The following is a 19048-nucleotide window of genomic DNA, read 5'->3' on the forward strand; positions in this document are numbered from 1 at the left end:
AAATAAAAAATTTAACAAGAAAGAAAAAAATAAATAAAATTTCACAAAAATAAATTATAACTATTTTGGTCTTTGCAGAAATTCAAAATTCGTATTGAAGATCCACCACGACGAAAAGATATGGTTTTCATTGGTGGTGCTGTGTTGGCTGAAGTGACAAAGGATCGCGATGGCTTTTGGATGTCGAAGCAAGAGTATCAAGAACAAGGACTCAAAGTATTACAGAAACTTACAAAGAGCACACAGTAGTAGCAAAGGCTAAAAGATTATGGAAAAAAATTAATATTGTTAGCATTCAAGTTATACCTACAGTCGTGTTTTGTACTATGTTTTTATAACTTGTAGTACCACAAATATGTATATTTAAGTTAAAAAATGACAAGACAGTACTGTTATCTATAAATTATTTTCAAACAGTCTATATTAACAACTGATTCTTATGAAAATGATTATTCCTCACACGCTTTTAACTTTCTAGTTTCTAACACTTTTTTTCAATTTTAAAATAAAATGGTAAACATTCGTTTTTTATGACTTGCTCGCCATTATTGCCGTAAGATACAAATATTATTTACATATACGCTTTGTGTAGGAAGGTAATTTCAAAAAATGCATTTAATTTTTGTGTGTGTAAGCAATGAAAAACCACTTTTAAATGTACTGTAAACTGTAAAAATCTTACTACTTCTATCCCATTGTATGCCAATTCTACTTAGCACGAAAACAAGTTTTCACTGTTGCTATAATTTAAAAGATAAAAAATGAAATATTTTTATTTAATCTAAGCTGATATTGGTTGTTTCTTAACTAATTGGAAAAAAAATCAAAAATAAATGGTAAGAGTTTTAATAACTAGTCGCTCAAGTAGATTTGATTTACACTGTACAAAATGTTGTACTATAAAGAAAAGTTGTTAATTTTTATTCTTAGATTGCCTATAAATCTTCCAGAATCCTTTATCGTTAGCAATACAACAATTTTTCACATTTCCATAAAAAAAAAACATAATATTAAAATGTTGCTTTTGCAAAAATTTTTATTTCGAGGCAGTAAATAAAGCAACAGCGGTTATACTGTTAGACAGAATTCTGCCGCTACCACAACAGCTGCTGTACTGCTAAACTTTGCATAATATAAACAATAATAATAAAAACTTATTAAATGAATTTTAGACTTTTTAAATAAACTTTCAATTGAAAATTTCCAAGAAATGCAAATATTAAGTAAATGCCCATGTGAATCATTATTGTCGAAATTTAAGTTTTAACGATCGTTTTTAAGGGGTCTTGGTCTTTTTCGGAAATAGTCACTTCACAATCACCCTTTAGCATATCGTACAGTTTCGTCTCGAATTTACGTAGAAAGCCGCGTTCGGAGTTGCTATGATTGCACAAGATCACAGAAACATTTTGATGACTTGCATCCAATAAATCGTGATGAGACATTTCGCCTGTTATATAAAGATCCGCCTCGAAGCCTTTAAGTACAGATGCACCAGAGCCAGCACAAACCGCCACGACAGTAATTGGTGTCTCTAGGTTATGATTTATACCCAATGACAAATGTACATCGAGACCAATGTGTCGCTGAACGCTAGCCACGGCCTGACTCAAAGTCACCGATGTAGTGAATGTACGTCCGGCGCCACCAAACTCACCACCCAAAGCATTAGGCTGAAAACATAAAAAAGAATTAATAATTTAAGTCGTTTAATAACTTCAATATTTGTTTATTTGAGCTGCCAGAAACCTTACACCAACATTAACATAAAAATATTCCACACAGTGTTTACATAATTCATTTTATTTATTTAGGTAAAATAGACTTTATCGAAAATACATATGAATACAATTAATAACCGCCACGTCCCGGTGGTGGGGCGCGCATCATGCCGGGTGGTGGTCCACGTAGTGGTGGGCCACCACGACCCATACCACCAGGCATTGGTGGCATCACGCCGGGCACCATACCGGGTAAGGGTGCACCAATCATGGGATTTCGTGGTACGCCTCTACCCATTGGTGTCATATGTTGTTGAGCTGGACCGCCTACACCTCGCACAGGTCCTTGTAAACCAGCCGGTGCCGAAGCAATATTAACYGGCACACCACGTCCAGCAGCACGTCCTAACCCAGGTCCAGCAACTGCACCGGGCATCGGCACACGCGGTAGTCCCTCCTCTGGTGGTGGTGGTCCTTCGACGGTCAATGAGACTATATTATCACCACGCAACAGCACGAAACCTAAAACACGCTTCTCTTCACGTTCCGGCACTTTGGAGTTTTTCGAACGAATTTTACGAAATTCTTCACAATCTCCAAGTATTAAATTCATGTGTTTGTCGAACGCTTTGAATGTGCCTATGAAAGTGCGCGAGTCTTGCAACATGATCCGCACCCTATAGTTAAGGTGCTGGATCATTTTATTGTTCTTTCCAATCGTCTGGAAATAGATAACATTGTAATTGCATGTATTTACAATTGATTTATATATAACTCACCATGGCTGCCTAATTATTTTAGAAATAGCAGCGAAAAACAAACGATTATCTGCCGAATTTTGGCGTTTTGTGAAAGATCTGTCATACACACCGCTTTAATGAAAATGTGCGGTGTTGCCAGTCGCAAGAAAAACTTATTTGCACAAAACCATTCAATCAGAGTTGCAACAGCGACGGTGCTGCCGTACATATTGATTCTTTTACTAATTTGGAAAAGCTTCTTTGCATAAATATTTGTAAGGTAATGATTAATTTTTTATAACTTTTTTGTTTATTCTACGTTTTCTTACTAGCACTAGATTTAAATTTTGTACTTGAGGTAGCTTTTGCACCAGACAAATTTAGACGAATACATATAATATAGGTATTAAGGACAAGGGAGTCCGATAACTACTAAGTCGGGCTACTATTGCAAGAAAAATAACCGCTAATCCCTTCTCTTGACTCTGTTTAAGAAGGCAAAGACTGTCCCAACGGCCGGAAATATGTTGCTATTTATGAAGTATACATTGACTATTTGAAACGAATGTGCTTCTACTATGACAATATGTCGCCTACTACCTTCAAATTGATCGAAATATCCTACGAACTGTTACTTAATCCCCTGTTTTCTCCAGATATGGTCCCGTACGCTACATATAGCTTAACCTATAGTTATTTCACAGCAGTATTTGACTTTGTTTAAACGCACTCCTAACTAGTTTCGAGGTCATTTCGTGGTCGTCGTCAATACAAGAATTCAGTGGAGCACACCAAAGATTAATAAATAATTGAAACAGTGGACTTCCTTAGGCGAATCTGCATCGAAGAAGGCGAAAACTGTCCCATCGGCCGGAAAGGTGACGGGATTCACAATGTGCCGCCTCGTACCTCCAAATTGACCGAAATAGGCTATGAACTCTTACTTCATTCACCGTATTCTCCATATGTGGTCCCGTGCGACTTCCTTTTGTTTCCGAACTTCAAAAGTCACTAGCAGCCAGAAGCTTCAGTTGAGTGTAGCGAGGAGGTTATTTCTGCTTTAGAGGACTACCTTCAGATCACCTTAAAATGTACTTATCAGAAGGGTTAATGAAGTTGGACCACTGTTCGGTCAAGAGTATAGTTTTAAAAAGCTATTTTGGGAAATCGTCATCTTACAAAATTTTCATTGCTCCATCATGGCTAAGTACTTATTGGATCAACTTGTGATTAGATTCCTTATGACAGTAAACAGCTCTAAATAAAATTCCACGCAGAGCTGACGGTTGTAGCAGCATACTCGCATACCTCGAATACTTTTTAAGATTGCTGCCGAATTTCCAATTCTTGTTCGGTTAAAAAAAAGGGTCCATTCCGGTTACATGCCAACGATTGTCGTTGGAGGGGTTTCAAAGCTCATCATTTCAAGGTACGTTCAACTCCAAAAATTAACAACAACAATTAAGTATTATTTAAATAACAACAACAATCATCGGAATGACAATAACATATAAGAACTGTTGATATGACCCCGTCCTTGCCAGGAGGACATTGAGAAGTACTAGTTAGGGGATCGCACTACTCCGCGGGGCTTGGGTTCAATAATAGTTCCTCTTAACATAAAAAATTGTTTCCAACTACGGTTACGTCGAAGATCAAAAGTATATGTCAATGTCTACCGAGACATGTTTTCCTTTTGAAGTTGTGATATTTTTAAGAGAAAACAATGAGCATTTCCGGTTGTTTGTCCGCAAATTCGAAGGAGATTTTTATTATTCAGTTTCCTTTGTTTACTGTGCTCAATTTTTTGTACACAAACTTTAAAAAACAAGCCGAATAGCCGGCGACATGAGTAACCCTCGTACTCAAGTACGAAAATAACTCACGATGAACAATCGGTAGCAATCCGTGTAAGTGTGTCCATACGTAGAATTGATAAAATAGTGCAATAAATTATTTAAAAATTAATCTAGGCGATAAATTCATTTACATACAGACACCTGCATCCACGAATGTATAGAATTTTGGATGCATGTAACATACTGTATAGACAAAAATAACGTGACATGTTTACACTTGCTACTATCTTCTAAGTAGACGCGATACTTAAAGAAACGTGGTTATCTTTGGAACCAGACATGGGCGTCCGAACGTTTTAGCTTAGGTTTTAGAGCAACTAATTTTATGGATTTCTAGATTTGCACTATTAAAAGTGAGCTTTATAGAATGTTCAAATCGTCTTACCATTAACGGATTTTCAAGCGTAGTTTTTTAGGTTATGAACGGCATTTGATACCTTGGGAACACCATATTCTCTAGACAAAATTGAGTCTTAATAATTTTGTTTGATATCTCATGTGATCTACACATAAGAACTGTTAATGTCCCTCGGTTTCCGAATGCGATTCAATGTATCAGGAAACCCTCTATTCACGAACAAAACCGAATAAGATTGAGATATATAGTGGAAATAAGAGTTACGCTCTTTTAAAAAGTTCTTTAATGTTTCAACCCAACTGTACTAGAGGGAGGTGACATTTTTCCGTGGAAACTTTTTAAAGAAGTCAGTGACTCATTTTAAGACGACACACGCCTATGCGACGTCACAACAACTGCGAAAACTATTCCAAGTATTCGGCAATGATAAAGAAAAGACTTAATCCCACGCTAATAAATAGAAAAAACGCGATGGAATAACACTTCTTCAACAAATCGCTGCGTATCAGTCAAAGCCTAATCTATCGCCGTAGCCGATTAGAGTGGGGAACATTTAGCCATCAAGGCCCCTCTTGCAGATATTTATTGACAAGCCACGCATGTCATATATAAGCCAGTTTATGTACATACATACATTTATACAAAAAAGTTCAATGGTTCTTAGGATTTTGACGCTCGATAAGGTATAGAAAACGTCTGCGGTTATGGTGAGAGCTCATTTCGAAGTGAAAACAACATGAAACCGGTCGCTACTTTTAACTGCGCACGACTGATATTTATGGTCGTTATTTGTTTGACTTATGGCGAGGTTCAAGGACAATATGGACAAGTTGCTGGCGCGTGGAATATTACCTACCAGAATGGTGGCAACGAGCAACAGCTAACCATTTCCAATGACATACAGTACGTAAATTTAGTAATACTCAATGTGGACCTTACTACAGGAGCAGACTTTTATTTCGAAGTGCACGCTAGCGACCCGAAATTAGCGTCAATCGAAAAACGCATTGAACGAAGTGAGTTAACGGGTACGCCAGCTTCATGGCAGGGCTCTGTGCCGGTACAAACGCGGCACTTTGGTTTTACAAGTATTTATGTGACACTAAACAGAAGTGACGGCGCTAGCGTGGAACGTTCTCCCGTCGACCTAACGCTTATCATAGCGCGCAGAGACCGTTTAGATGAGAAAATTTTCGCTTATACCGCCTCGGCGCTCTTGTTGTTGATGTTTCTGAATTTGGGTGGCGTGTTGGATTTGGAACGTTTGAAGGCGATTCTGTTGCGACCGATTGCTGTGACCATCGGATTTTGTACTAGTTATATTTTAATGCCAGTACTGGCTATTGCCATCGGCTACTGTTTCCTGGCCAAACATCAAGAGCTGCATTTGGCGCTATTTTTCACAGCACTGTCGCCCAGCGGCGGTTTGGCGAATATTTGTGCGATTTTCCTCAAAGGTAATGTTAATCTCTCGATTGCCACGACAACGATCAACAGTCTTATGTCGTTGGCGATATTTCCGCTGTGGATACTTATTCTGGTGCGAACAATCTTCACAAACACCGAACTGGATGTGCCGTTTTTGGATCTTGCCGGCAGCGCTTTAGCATTGGTCTGCGCCATCGCTTTGGGTATGCTGTCGCGCGTTTTCTTACCGAAGACGACAGCATATATTTTCCGATTCCTCAAACCGTTCTGTGCGTGCGTCAGTTTGGGTCTAATTGCCATGACGGTGGTCATAAATGCGTTTGCGTTCAAAGAACTAACCGGAATGGTAAGCATACAATAAGATACTTAATGAAGTTATTTGATTTCTAATAAATTGGCTTATTTTTGCAGATTTACTTAGCGGCTCTCTTCTTGCCCATATGTGGTTATTTTCTCTCTTATGGCATTGCAAAGCTGTTACGCTGTTCCGCCGCAGACGCGCTAACAATCTCCGTCGAGACGAGTGTCCTAAATATGACCGTGCCCATTATGTTGCTGCAACATTGCTTCGACGAAGTGAGAGCCGACATGACGCTTATCGTGCCAATTACGGCTGCTCTCAATTCTTTGGCAATGATGATTGTCATTTATACCGTACGTCGAATATTCGGTTGGAATAAGAACCTTGATGGTGATGCTTTTGCTTCCAAAGTGGAGCTCATAAGTTTCGACGAAAATATTAAAGAGGAAGTCATTGTTTCGCATATATCATATAAAAACGAGAAAAGCGCATTATAACAGTAAAAAAGTTAGACCATATATTTTTTAGAATCTTATGAAATCAATTTACGCATCGAAATTTTTATTTATACAAACGAAGCTTGCAATAACTTGTGAGTTCAAAATTTGCGATTGGATTTCCGTTCTTTGTGAAGCAATCGACTCACCCTAATGAACGGCAATTCAACGCAAAAAATGTCGAGAGTTGTCTGAGTTGAATCGACGTAAAAGAGGCCCAGACAGTTTGAGGCAATATTTATAACATTAAATTAACATAGATACGAGTTATTTAATTATAGCTGTTAATTGGTATATAATTTAAGTATCGATACTCGACCCCATAACAGCAAAATCAATTTCAATTTCTATAAAGTGTTTACTCTTAAGTAGTGAAAAAATTAAAATAAAAGAGAAATAATAACAAATTAAACATATATATTTTATATACATTGTGACAAAAAAGTGCGTACATTATTTCGCCTTCCAACTAATCTCCATCAAGTGTAATGCACTTATGCCAACGAAACACTTATCATAAGCTCGTTTTGGGATGACCCTCAGCTTCTTCGGCAAATTTCATTTTACAAATCTCTTTGTCTGTCTGAAAACGGGTTCGACGGAGCGCAAATTTCAGTTTGGGGAATAAGAAAAAGTCACACGGAGCCAAATCTGGTGAATACGGTAGTTGATCGATGGTATTTATTACATTTTTGGCTTTAAATTCAGTCAAAATTGTGGCTTGATGCGATGGTGCATTATCGTCGTGTAAAATCCATGAATGGTTTTTCCACAATTCCAGCCGTTTTCGACCGATGTTCTCACGAAAACACCTCAATACGGCCAAATACGTATATAGAAAAAAAAAAAAAAAAACAATGAGCATCGCTTTGATTTTTGAGCGGCTTTGGCATGTTTTTTTGTTTTGAATTGGGCTAGTTTTTCCCATTTTTCCCCGATGATTGTTGTTTTGTTTGCATGTCAAACTCATAAATACATATCTCATCGGCAGTTATAATGCCCTACATGAATGTGAGATCAGAAATCGCACGATCAAGCATGCCCAAAGGGACCTGTTTGCCTTCCTCTTTAAAAAAAAAATTCAGCTTTATCGGAACGAGTCGAGCAAGAACTTGTTTTATACCCAAAATATCTATTATAATCATTCAAACGGACTCGCAAGAGATTTCGAGCTCTCTTGCTATCTCTCTAACACTTGCCGGACGACTTTCAAGTACTATATCCTTTAGGAGGCATATCTTCAACGATTTGATTATAAATACAAAAATTTGATACAAATTATTTTTTCGATATTTAAATTCATTGTCATCGCAACACACTACTGAGGTATACCGACTTAAGCAGCAGCGGCATATTTTACAGTACTACTACGATAAAGGCAAAAATGCATCTCAAGCCGCCAAAAAATTTGTGCAGTTTATGGACCCGATACAGTTTCCATTTCCACCGCACAACGATGGTTTCAACGTTTTCGTTCTGGTGTAGAAGTGGTCGAAGATGCGCCACGCTCTGGAAGGACCGTCAAAAATTGCGATAAAATCGCTGAATTGGTCGAAAGAGACCATAGCATAGAGCATAGTAGCAGCGGTTGCTTCGGTCAAGAGCTGGGCATGAGTCATCAAGCCGTTATAAAAATTAAAAAAAAAATACCGCAAGACTTTTTCGACAACCAATATAATGACCTACTTTTTTAAAATTATTTATTGGTATACAGGGTTCTTATCTCGAGTTATCTAATTTAAAGTAAAATAAAGTGAAGAAAATAAAAATGAGGATGTTAAAACCACATTTGTATACTAACGGATGATCCAAATAGCGGTACTTTTTTCATTAGCCGGGCTCTTGAAAAGTTTCAAGAAAATCTGTCCATTTCGAGCCAAATTTTGTTCAGCGATGAGACCCATTCTGGCCCAATCTGTATGTAAACAAGCCGCATTTGGGACGACAAGCAATTGAAGAGATTCAAGAGCTGTCATTTTTTCTAGAAAAAATTGTGTGGCGGTGGAATCATCGGTCTATTTTTATTCAAAAATGACACCAGTGATAACCGTAACCGTCAATGCGACCGTTATCTCGCCATGGTAACCGACTTTTAGATGCCTGAAATTGAAGCTCGTAATCTCTGCTTCATTTAGTTTCAACAAGAGGCCGGCACCTCTCACACATTATATCAATCAATGGATTTATTGAGAGAACACTTCGGTGAACAGGTAATTGTACGTTTGGTCGAAATGCTCGAACGATGCATGGAAAATTGGACCCAACGGATAGACCATCTGAGACGTAGCCGCGGCCAACTTTTGAAAGAAATAATCTTCAAAAAATAAATGCGAAAAAATCTTCTTTCGAATAATAATAAACAATCCTTTTTAAATTTGAAGTTTCCGGGTTTTTTCTTTAAAAAAGTAGGGAACTTCGAAATTATTATTTTGAACTGTGAGTCTACTTAATATCTTTACTGTAAAATTTTGCAGTTTTGGAAATATTCTTGCAACTTATAGCAGGTGGGCGTTGGTGATAAAATTTGGTAAAGACTTTAACAGAAGTTAGTCAGTATTTATATCTAACCAAGAATAAAAAATTTCAGCACAAATATACCAGGGGACTAGTTTCTAATGATTACGTTGCTGTTATGATTCTTGTTATATATTGTAAAGAATTTAGTGCATTAGAGCTAAGTGCTATCCCTCGTACAAATTACATAAAGCCAACATATTGTAGCAATAATATTAAAGTAATTGAGATCTAAAACTTGTGTTTTCAGTAGAAATGTTAAAAGTAGGTGTGATCATGTTCACACTGCCAGTATAAGTGCTAGCGTAGAAAATATTTGTCACATTTGTTAGTGACAATGAAAACAATGCAGTAGTTCCTGCTTAATTGATATTGCTGATTCTTAGCTCTAATAGCTGAATTCGCGATTTTCGCTTCCTAAAAACTTGAAAACTGGCAAATCGAACGAGCAAATGCTTTATGCCAGTAGCTAAATAGAGTGAGAGAGAGGAAGGGGGGGAAACAGTAGAAAAGACAACTCTATTGTTGCTATAAAATTTGAGAAGTGGCGAATCGAACTGTTCTACACATTATCGCATATTTTTGTAGACATTTTAATTTATTAACCCACACTAGCCACATTAAAAGGGTAAACAACAATTATAGATTTAATAAATTAACATTTTAGTACTGTGAACGACATTTTAATATTATTGTTAAATCATGAAATTTACATAAACCTGAGAGTATTTACATATGTATATGAGAAATATTTATTTAACTCTTAAAAGGTTGCTTAACTTTATACTAGTTAACCGGTGTATTCTGTACATTAGTTCCGTGAATTGGAAGCATATGTATATGCAAATGAGAAAATCTAAAGGAAATGCATTTAAAATAATTATAAAAAGTTTCTACGAAATAAATTAACATGCTTAATAGTAATTACTATTTGTTTACATTTCTCGCTTCTAATATGAGCTTCAAATAGAAGGGTTGGTGTAATATGGTAATATTACTGTTCATGGGAATCAATATGTGCATCATCTGATCAAATTTCATCCGGCCTAATAAACAATAAACAAATTGTTGTGTCTTTGACAGCTGCTTGCTTACGACGCGAAAAGTTTGACTGGCGATTTTTATCTTGAAAAAAAAAATGTAACGAGTTGGCTTAAAATTTCGTGTTGCTAATAAAAATCAAAGCGACTGTTTCGTTGAAAATGTTGAATTAGTGTTTTGGGGAGTCTATTTTAGCATGAACACAAGTATTTGACTTGCACAAAGCATTCGGAGACGATAAAGAAGTCAGCCATCAAAAATTGCCTCACGTGAGTCATTCAACCACGTTGCCTGATTTTGATAACATTGAAAACGGTAAAAAAAATATAGCTTCAAAATCGTCGTGTTGGCTTGAGAGAGATATCGGAGCATCTCAACAGCTCTTTTTGATCAACTCATCTAATTTGGTTTATGTAAATGTTAGGCTCATACTAAAAGACCTGAAAATTATTAAAAGAACGACGTCGAAGATACGTAAGTCGCGATGGGTCTATGAATATTTCGTCGAAACTACCTAAAAATCTAGCGAATGGCGCTCCAACAATTAACGAAAATCCAAAAAAAAAACTCCTGAAGGCGTTGAAGGTCATCCCAGCCGAAGCTTATACAAGTGTATAGAGAATTAGTTTACGTTATGGGCTGCTTATATTGGTTAAAAAGTTTATTTGAAAGCAGATAATAAAAATATAACTCTTTGCTTGCCAGTCCGGGTCAAGTTTGATCAGATCATATGCTACCAAAAATGCACGCAGCAGCACTTGGAAGCGACTTTAAAATAATTTTCGGTAAATTTAAAACGGAAAATAATGAAACTTTCAATTATGAGTATGAATTTTTCCGTAGTTAGGTCAGAAAAGTAAATTGCGACCCTCGCACATAGAACTTACATGCATGTTAATGAGGGATAGGATAAAAGTTCGATACTTATTGCTTAGAAATTACTTCATTAACCGGTTTACAAAGCAAATGGTAAAAGGAAATATGAACCAACTGAGAAAAAGTGAAATAAAAACAAGAAAAAAAACGTTAACTTTAAAGAAACTATAATACCCTTCACAAGTACCGAAGGTTATTAACAAGAACTTCATTTTGATCACTCAGTTTGGCATGTATCAGCATGGCAAGAATTCTACAAGGATTGCATTATTGCTGTAGACAATAACCCGTCTCGTATTTCGTGAAGGCGAACATGGCTAAATCGACTTAGCTCGTCATGCTGCTCATTTATATTTGTATTTTATAGGGTCCCACACGTTTCCTGCTGGTAAACTCAATATACCCGGTTCTGTGTATAATTATGGAAAGATAGTAATTGCCTAAACTTAAAACTTGTCAACATTTTTTTTATACTCATAAAATATCTTTGGTGCGTCTCTCCTCTAATACATTTTTTAGTTGTGTGACGTGAAATGTACTTCGTTTAGATTTCAAACATTCCGAGAAAGAAATGAATTTGAATTTATTGAGCTTCTCCCGCACCCCTTAAAAGCTTTTGCGCTATAAAAACAAACATGTGTCTATTTGCACTTCAATTCAAAGGTGTAAAAATATATAATAAAGTTGAGGGGAAAAAATAGTGAGCTTTTTTATTATTATCAGCTGGTGCATAAACTTGATTAATTTATAAAATAGCTAGTTTGGCTTATCTACGAGGTGCACATGGGACATAAGTATGCAATAAATACGCCTCCTAGGAAAGTTAGAGCTATAGTACTATACATCACTACTTTTGGTGATAAAATTACTAAAAGAGACGGGGTGGTCAATATTAATATTGACTGGTTCGTAATCTTATAACGTGATTTCTTATAAATTGTATCAGGCCGGTGGGAATGTCTGAGCCGTTTCAGAGAAAATCATATTTTTTTGTCTAATTTCGAATTGATTAATTGACAGAGGTACAAAGAGGGACGAATTTGACGATCTTTCAATTTTCCGGCGCCATTTTGGTATTACAATTTATCTATTGTTTCAAAATAGATTTCAGTCTCTATGACTAACCTAACATTGTTACTAAATTTCCTTCCAGTTTCTTCTTTTGAGTTCTGAGGACAGGAAAATCTGCTGAAAACAGATTGCAGAAACAGTTCAAAGGATAATTCATGCAGTTTTGTATCTCTTCTTATACGGCGATCCGGTTAATATATGAGCCAGAGCTGCATGCACCTTAAGTAGAGCTCTCGCATACCTAAATATTCCTAAGCAAGAAGATATTAATATGAATTAAATATTTTTAGAGAAATATCCAAACATATTTCCCACAATTGTCAATTGTTTTTTTTTTCTGTTATAGCCACTTTTGGACATCCAGCCAAAGACCATTGGTCGTATGGTCTGTACGGCATTTTGGAAACCTATTATATATGGCTTTTTGCTGGCTGGGGCAGAGTTCAACCTGTAATTAATACGCGGTGACTTAGTAAATAGTTTGCAATTAGCAACGGAAAATATCTAGTCTTAGTAGAATAAGTATGCGATGATGTAAACTGTACTATATAAGGCATATACATATTTCATAGAATTCTAAATGCGTACCAACTGGGATAACTTTCACCAAGTTTTATTATAAACAAAAATGTGATAAATTTTAATATTTATTTCCATTAAGCTTTCTTTACAAACACACACAAATACATACATGCACTTTTGCGAAAATTAAGTTGAGCTTTACTTTATTGCAGATTTTATTAAAATAGAAAACTTACAGGTTTGATATACAATTGCAAAAATGCACTGAGCGCGGCGTTGTCTGGTTCTGCTCACGAGATACAGATCTAGTTACATTCAAATTAAGTAAATGAAAGGCATTTATAGTGTCGACAGAAGTAACGAAGTTGAATTCGTGCGTAAAAATTGTGATACTTTTTTTTATTTCTTTTTTTCGTAGTGGGAAAATATAAATAAAATTGTGGACATTATTGCATAACATGAAAAATTTAATATAAAATAAAAAAAGGGACATGTTGAAGTGAAGTAAAAAATAAAGTACGTAAAATGTGTTTTCGTTCGAAACTTAGAAATAATTGTAAAGTATAGGTTGTCAAAAAAGTCTTGCGGTATTTTCGCTAGTTGGCGCTGAGAGCGCGTAGTTCTAGTTTTATTCGTCGCATCGGGTCATGCTTTACCTTTTTGGAAAGCTAACACGTATTTGATTGATTAAGTCGTTCGTGAGTTATAGCGTCGCAAACATTTAGCAAAATAAAGAGAAAATACGGCATATTTTACAGTACTACTACGATAAAGGCAAAAATGCTAGATGTGTATAAGAGACAGGTTTATGGACCCGATACAGTTTCCATTTCCACYGCACAACGATGGTTTCAACGTTTTCGTTCTGGTGTAGAGGTGGTCGAAGATGCGCCACGCTCCGGAAGGCCTGTCGTCGAAAATTGCGATAAAATCGCTGAATTGGTCGAAAGAGACCGGCATCGGCCAAGAGCTGGGCATAAGTCACCAAAAAAAATTTTATGAACAATTGAAAATTCAATAAAAATACCGCAAGAAATACCGCTTTTTTGACAACCAATATGATCAAATTTGACCCGGATAATTTGAATTGATATTTTTTCCCCAAAAATTTAATATGGGAGTGAAGTTTGATCTCCATATGTCAATTAGAGTTTGGCTGACAGCTGTTTGTTGGAATCGTTGAAAATATCGCCAAAGCGCTTCGGAGAGTTTACTTTATGGCACAAAGCTCCGAGGCACGGTTGTATTGACTCAGGTGCATATTTTGAAGGTTATAGTGAAGATTTGTGTTAAAACACGTGAAAATTTAGTTTTTTCCAGTCCGGGTCAAATTTGATCATAGGATGCATTAAGTTACAAATGAATTATAATGTTTGAAAAATGTTTTTTTTTTTTACTAAAAAAAGGGTTAAGATTTTGTGTTTTTAATTGAATCACGGCTACTGAAGCCGTGAAAGTGTCGCAGCAGCTTTTTGGAAAGCTTACTTTATGACGAAAACAAGTATTTGAGTCGCACAAAGCCACTTCTAACAAGGTCGGATATTTTGAAGGCCATAGTAAAGACTTGTCTTAAAAGAAGTGAAAATGTAGTTTTTTGCCGGTCCGGGTCAAATTTGATCAGATGATAGAATAAGTTACAAATTAATTACAAAGTTAGAAAAGTATTTTTTTAAAGTAAAGAAGAAAGGGTTAAGATTTTCGCCGTATAGGAGCTTTAGTCAAATGATTTTGTGATTTTTGAAGATAGTGCAATCGTGTTTTGATAAGTTTCTGTGTTATTGAACTTATTTTTGCAACTAATAAGCAATAGTGATTGTAATATTGTTTATGAATGTTGTTTAATGATAAGACTAAGTAGACGAGATTATTTGATAAGCATTATCAATTAATTTAAATTAGTTGAGAGTGACAATGAAACCGTTAACATTAATAAAGGCTAAGGCAAAGAGAACTAAAACGTTTTTAAGTTTGAGAGTCAAGAGGAAAACGAATTTTTTAGTTGAAAAAAAAAATATAATTAAAAGTTAATTATTACTGGAGCTAAAATTTATACTCGTAACACCTTATCTTCAGAACAAATTTGCAAAATCATGCTGATAAAAAACTAAACTCTGATACTTATCCAGGAAAAATTCAAAACAGAGTGCTATAAATATTTGAATACAACCGCGCACTTTGGTACGAGTATAACGGTAAATGTATTTGTGAGTGTTTATAAACTAAGAGCCAATTGGTAGCTTAAATCGGCGAAGCTGTCGGTAAAAGTTATCGGAAAAAGTTAAACCACAACAATGATTAAATAATCCACACATACATATAAATACATACAAGAAGGTGGTTGTGGTCGGCGTGCCGACTACAAGAATCAACGGTACTATAATTTGAATTGATCAATTAACAGGTTATTCCATAAGCGATCTTGCGACGGTGAACACTTGCATCGCGCTTTCTGCGTTGGCGTACACGCGAAAAACCGAAATTATTTATGCAAAAACAACAACAACAATAAACAAAAGTGAAAATGCACTACTGGCCGGGTTATGTGGTGTTGGCCATAATCAGCGCGGCGCATGCTGTCAGCGGCGCCGTGAACACAGTTGATACAGATCACTTGCAGCCACCACTATGGGCTGTGCAATTTGAATACGAACAGTTAAATATGACAATGCGACAAGCGCAAAAAGTTTCGTTCGTTATCACGGCCGTTGAACCGGGTTTGGGAAGTGATTTCGAATTTCGTGTGTTGAATGATAACGGCGATGTCGCCTATATAGACGAAGTGATGACGGTGTTAAGCAATGCAAAAGGCGTTGCAAAGGTCAAAGGTAATTTCACTTTGCATGCGACGCTGCTAGGTTATACGCACGTTTATGTGGAGCTGCGACGCGCTGGCTATGAAACGCAACACTCAGCGGAGATTTTAAGAGTTATTGTGACACGTTCCTTGAATTTGGCCGATATCATTTTCAATATTTCGATTGCCTGCTTTGTGATGGTGATTTATGTGAACTTCGGCGCCGTTTTGGATTTGGAGGATCTGAAGCGCATAGTTATACGGCCCGTTGGACCGGCGATCGGCTTGTTTTGCCAATTTTTGGTGATGCCTGTGCTCAGCTTTGTCATCGGTTACTTTCTCTTTCGCGAAATGATCGAATTGCGTTTGGGCTTGTTCTTTTTGGGCGTGTCTCCAGCGGGCGGTTCGTCGAATATATTCGCCGTGCTGTTAAACGGTAATCTCAGCTTGTCCATCACAATGACCGCTATTAGCAATTTAGCGGCATTCGGCATGATGCCGTTATGGATCTTTACATTGGGCGCTTTGATATTCCGCGATGGAAACTTTGCGATTCCCTATAAATCGATAGCCTCGGTCTCTTGCACTTTGGTGGTGCCCATCGCCATCGGCATTATGCTGCAGAAGTATGCACCGGAGGTGACTAAAAAGATGTCCAAGCTGCTCAAACCCATTTCATTGGTGCTCATATTGGCAATAACGATTTTCGGCTGTGTGCTCAATTCGTATATGTGGAAACTGTTCACAACGAAGGTAAGGGAATTGTTGATTGTTTTTCAACACACATATTATATATATACTATAAATATATATTTCAAATCATACATGTATATATTCCATAGATTCTCATCGGCAGCTGCATTTTGCCATGGTTGGGCTATGTTATTGGCTGGCTTATAGCTACAGTTTTGCGTCAGCCACCTAAAGACGCCATTACCATTGCCATTGAGACCGGCATACAGAATATTGGCATTGCGATTTTCATGTTGAACTTCACATTGCCACAGCCGCAGGCTGATATGACGAGTGCTGTGCCAATGGCCAATTCTATGGTGACGCCACTGCCTCTGCTACTAATCTATTTTCTGAAACTGTGCTTTTGTCGCAAGCGTGAGAAATCAGTGGATGCCGAAGCGAACGCAAAGGAAGCTAAAGAAAGTGAGCTGGTCACTTTTATGGAGAATGAGATGGAGAAAGCGAGTTCAAAGTATCCTCAGTGAAATTTTAGTTTAATTGGTTGTTATTGCCATTGTTACTAACTTGTTGTAAAGTTTTTAAAGTTGTTGCATTTATTTATAAAATGTAAGCACGAAAATTCAACAAATTTAGATTCTAAGTAAAAAATTATAATTTATAAGAAACGTAATATTTTGTAAATATTTATGTAATATGTAAGTATGTAATTATGAGAAAAATGGAAAAGTCAGAGTCCCTATAATATATGTATATAAATGATTAACATGACGAGCTGAGTCGATGTATGTAGCTATGTCCGTCTGTTCGTCGGTGTCTTGTTGAAATATCGTTCTGAAATTTTGTATTCGTCCTCTTCTGCCGAATAAGCATTTCATTTGTCGGAACCGCCGATATCGGACGACTATAGCATATAGCTGTCATACAAACGACATTGGTCAAGGTCAAGTCCTTTTAAAGAAAACTGCTTTTCTAACGTAATTCGGCATGGATCATGGATCTAAATCAACGCTATAATCTTCGATCAAGTTTTTAATATTGGACCAGTATAGAATAAAGCTGCCATATAAACTAAACGATCAAAATCAAGTTTTTGTATGAAAATATTTTTCTTTGTGAAAGGTATTTTTGATGTTTAATATGAAAATCTGGTTAAAAAGTTCTTTATATGTAAGTTTATTACTTATCAATGGAAATAACTTGTTTTCTAACGCTCAATCTGCTAAGACGATTTTAAGGTACTAATTTCCCTATATACATATAAAAAACTGTTTTATTGTTTTTGCATAAAAATTGTAAAGTGATATTTCTTTGCATCTATTTTGTTTATATTAACCATAAAGATATAGCGAAGAATGTGAAAAAATAATATTTGTTTTGGCAATATGAGTGGAGAAATAAATATACACTCTTTTTAAATGAGTGGTTTTACTTCAAAAAAGTGTGTTGTAGATACGAGAATAATCTTCATTGAAATTGAAAGCACATAGAATACGGCTACAGAAATGTAATAAAAAGTAAATGAGTCACAATAATAAGAGCAACACATTTTAATGCGCTTCGCAATGACACCAAACAGTAACGCACAAAGATTTAAAGAACAAAATTTTTTAATAAATATATAAAATAAACACTTTCCCCCGCATTGTTTCACAAAATGTTCTTACCGTAATTGGTTGCAAATCAACACAAGGCAGTGCAGAGGCAAGCCAATCGTTCACGCCGCCAGGAACTGCATCCCAAGCTGTGTGTGGCGAATATAAAGCAATTCCCTCAGCCAAACAAATGGAAACGATGCGCTCTTTCCAGTTACTATAAAAGGGAAATAAATTGTCTTGCAAGCAATATAACAAACATAAAAATTTATATCCACTCACTTTTGTGTAATGCGTTTAAGTGGTGCAAATATTGGTGGATGATAAGACACAATTAGGTCAGTACCTGTATCGACAGCTTCTTGCATGACATTCTCCGTCAAATCATTGGTTAACAGAATGTTGCGTATTTGTCTTCAATATAAATAAATTATATAAATATTGAGTACAAAATATTATATGAAACTCTGTACAATACCTTGCTTTGTAAGGTTCGATCAGGAGACCAACATTGTCCCATTTCTCGGCCAAATTGAGTGGCGCAAACTTATTCAACTCCGATACAACGTTTCGTAGTGTTCTTCCGCGAGTCATTTTGGATAAATTGCGTTTAAAAACTAAAGACGCAGTGCTATTAAGTAGATTGGTAAGCATAAAAATAACTCAACATATGTCGAATTACACTCAAAATTGTTAAAAAATATATACAAATATAATATGTACACGATGATGATATCACTACAAAATAAAAAAGCGGGAGGACAAACAAAAGCAGCTGTTTTGCGTTAGTGATGGTATTAATGCAATATGCAACAATTGGCGACAGATTAATTGTATGACTGCAGAATTATTACAGTAAATAATTTAAATAATTTGTAAGCTAAGGTGGTTCGGTATATTTATATTATATTAATTATTATTAGTATATTTTAGAATTAATTTAATGAAAGCAGCTCTTTGGGCATTTTTTCTTTTTAGAAATATTTTGTTGTATCTAAACCGATATTTTGTTATCGATAAGTATGTATTGCTCTACAA

General features: G+C 36.1%; 5 protein-coding genes across 8 annotated transcripts in view; 3 read left to right on the forward strand and 2 right to left on the reverse strand.

Moving 5' to 3' along the window:
* Positions 1-790, forward strand: part of LOC108966401 (actin-related protein 2) — a 4555-nt gene extending 3765 nt beyond the window's left edge. For both annotated transcript variants that reach the window (XM_018929267.1, XM_018929268.1), the window contains one exon: positions 79-790. In XM_018929267.1, the coding sequence (XP_018784812.1) occupies positions 79-249 (171 nt within the window). In that variant the 3' untranslated portion in view covers positions 250-790. The remainder of the gene's footprint in view (positions 1-78) is intronic.
* Positions 791-1010: 220 nt separating this feature from the next.
* On the reverse strand, positions 1011-18791 carry LOC108966402 (NIF3-like protein 1). Its single transcript, XM_018929269.1, has 4 exons — positions 18489-18791; positions 18293-18424; positions 18083-18227; positions 1011-1673 (listed from the first exon to the last, which is right to left on the reverse strand). The coding sequence occupies exons 1-4, from the start codon at positions 18662-18664 to the stop codon at positions 1257-1259; spliced, it is 870 nt and encodes a 289-aa protein (XP_018784814.1). The 5' UTR covers positions 18665-18791; the 3' UTR covers positions 1011-1256.
* LOC108966404 (small nuclear ribonucleoprotein-associated protein B) lies at positions 1783-2611 on the reverse strand. The gene is made up of 2 exons (XM_018929272.1): positions 2501-2611; positions 1783-2442 (listed from the first exon to the last, which is right to left on the reverse strand). The coding sequence occupies exons 1-2, from the start codon at positions 2501-2503 to the stop codon at positions 1852-1854; spliced, it is 594 nt and encodes a 197-aa protein (XP_018784817.1). The 5' UTR covers positions 2504-2611; the 3' UTR covers positions 1783-1851.
* On the forward strand, positions 5400-7248 carry LOC108966398 (sodium/bile acid cotransporter 4). Its single transcript, XM_018929263.1, has 2 exons — positions 5400-6452; positions 6518-7248. Exons 1-2 carry the CDS (start codon positions 5415-5417, stop codon positions 6902-6904), a joined length of 1425 nt encoding a protein of 474 aa, XP_018784808.1. The 5' UTR covers positions 5400-5414; the 3' UTR covers positions 6905-7248.
* Positions 13193-17052, forward strand: LOC108966399 (ileal sodium/bile acid cotransporter-like). 3 transcript variants are annotated; one of them, XM_018929265.1, is made up of 3 exons: positions 13193-13301; positions 15330-16475; positions 16565-17052. In XM_018929265.1, exons 2-3 carry the CDS (start codon positions 15450-15452, stop codon positions 16940-16942), a joined length of 1404 nt encoding a protein of 467 aa, XP_018784810.1. In that variant the 5' UTR covers positions 13193-13301; positions 15330-15449; the 3' UTR covers positions 16943-17052. The 3 variants fall into 3 exon arrangements, with proteins under 3 accessions (XP_018784810.1, XP_018784811.1, XP_018784809.1); XM_018929266.1 differs by lacking the exon at positions 13193-13301 and adding an exon at positions 13409-13444; XM_018929264.1 differs by lacking the exon at positions 13193-13301 and having other exon boundaries at positions 14423-16475.
* Positions 18792-19048: the final 257 nt, after the last annotated feature.

Source organism: Bactrocera latifrons, unplaced genomic scaffold (genome assembly GCF_001853355.1).
Source record: "Bactrocera latifrons isolate USDA-ARS-PBARC rearing strain unplaced genomic scaffold, ASM185335v1 scaffold_16, whole genome shotgun sequence".
In the NCBI taxonomy this organism is placed as follows: domain Eukaryota; kingdom Metazoa; phylum Arthropoda; class Insecta; order Diptera; family Tephritidae; genus Bactrocera; species Bactrocera latifrons.

What these genes read in the sequence shown, in the direction of transcription:
- LOC108966402 (XM_018929269.1), bottom strand. Translation starts at nt 18,664, where the DNA reads ATGCTTACCAATCTACTTAATAGCACTGCGTCTTTAGTTTTTAAACGC. An exon ending in CTTAAACGCATTACACAAAA is followed by an intron (nt 18,228 to 18,292) that starts GTGAGTGGATAT and finishes TCCCTTTTATAG; the next exon opens with TAACTGGAAAGAGCGCATCG. An exon ending in TTGATTTGCAACCAATTACG is followed by an intron (nt 1,674 to 18,082) that starts GTAAGAACATTT and finishes TTATGTTTTCAG; the next exon opens with CCTAATGCTTTGGGTGGTGA.
- LOC108966399 (XM_018929265.1), top strand. Translation starts at nt 15,450, where the DNA reads ATGCACTACTGGCCGGGTTATGTGGTGTTGGCCATAATCAGCGCGGCG. An exon ending in GGAAACTGTTCACAACGAAG is followed by an intron (nt 16,476 to 16,564) that starts GTAAGGGAATTG and finishes TATATTCCATAG; the next exon opens with ATTCTCATCGGCAGCTGCAT.
- LOC108966398 (XM_018929263.1), top strand. Translation starts at nt 5,415, where the DNA reads ATGAAACCGGTCGCTACTTTTAACTGCGCACGACTGATATTTATGGTC. An exon ending in TCAAAGAACTAACCGGAATG is followed by an intron (nt 6,453 to 6,517) that starts GTAAGCATACAA and finishes TTATTTTTGCAG; the next exon opens with ATTTACTTAGCGGCTCTCTT.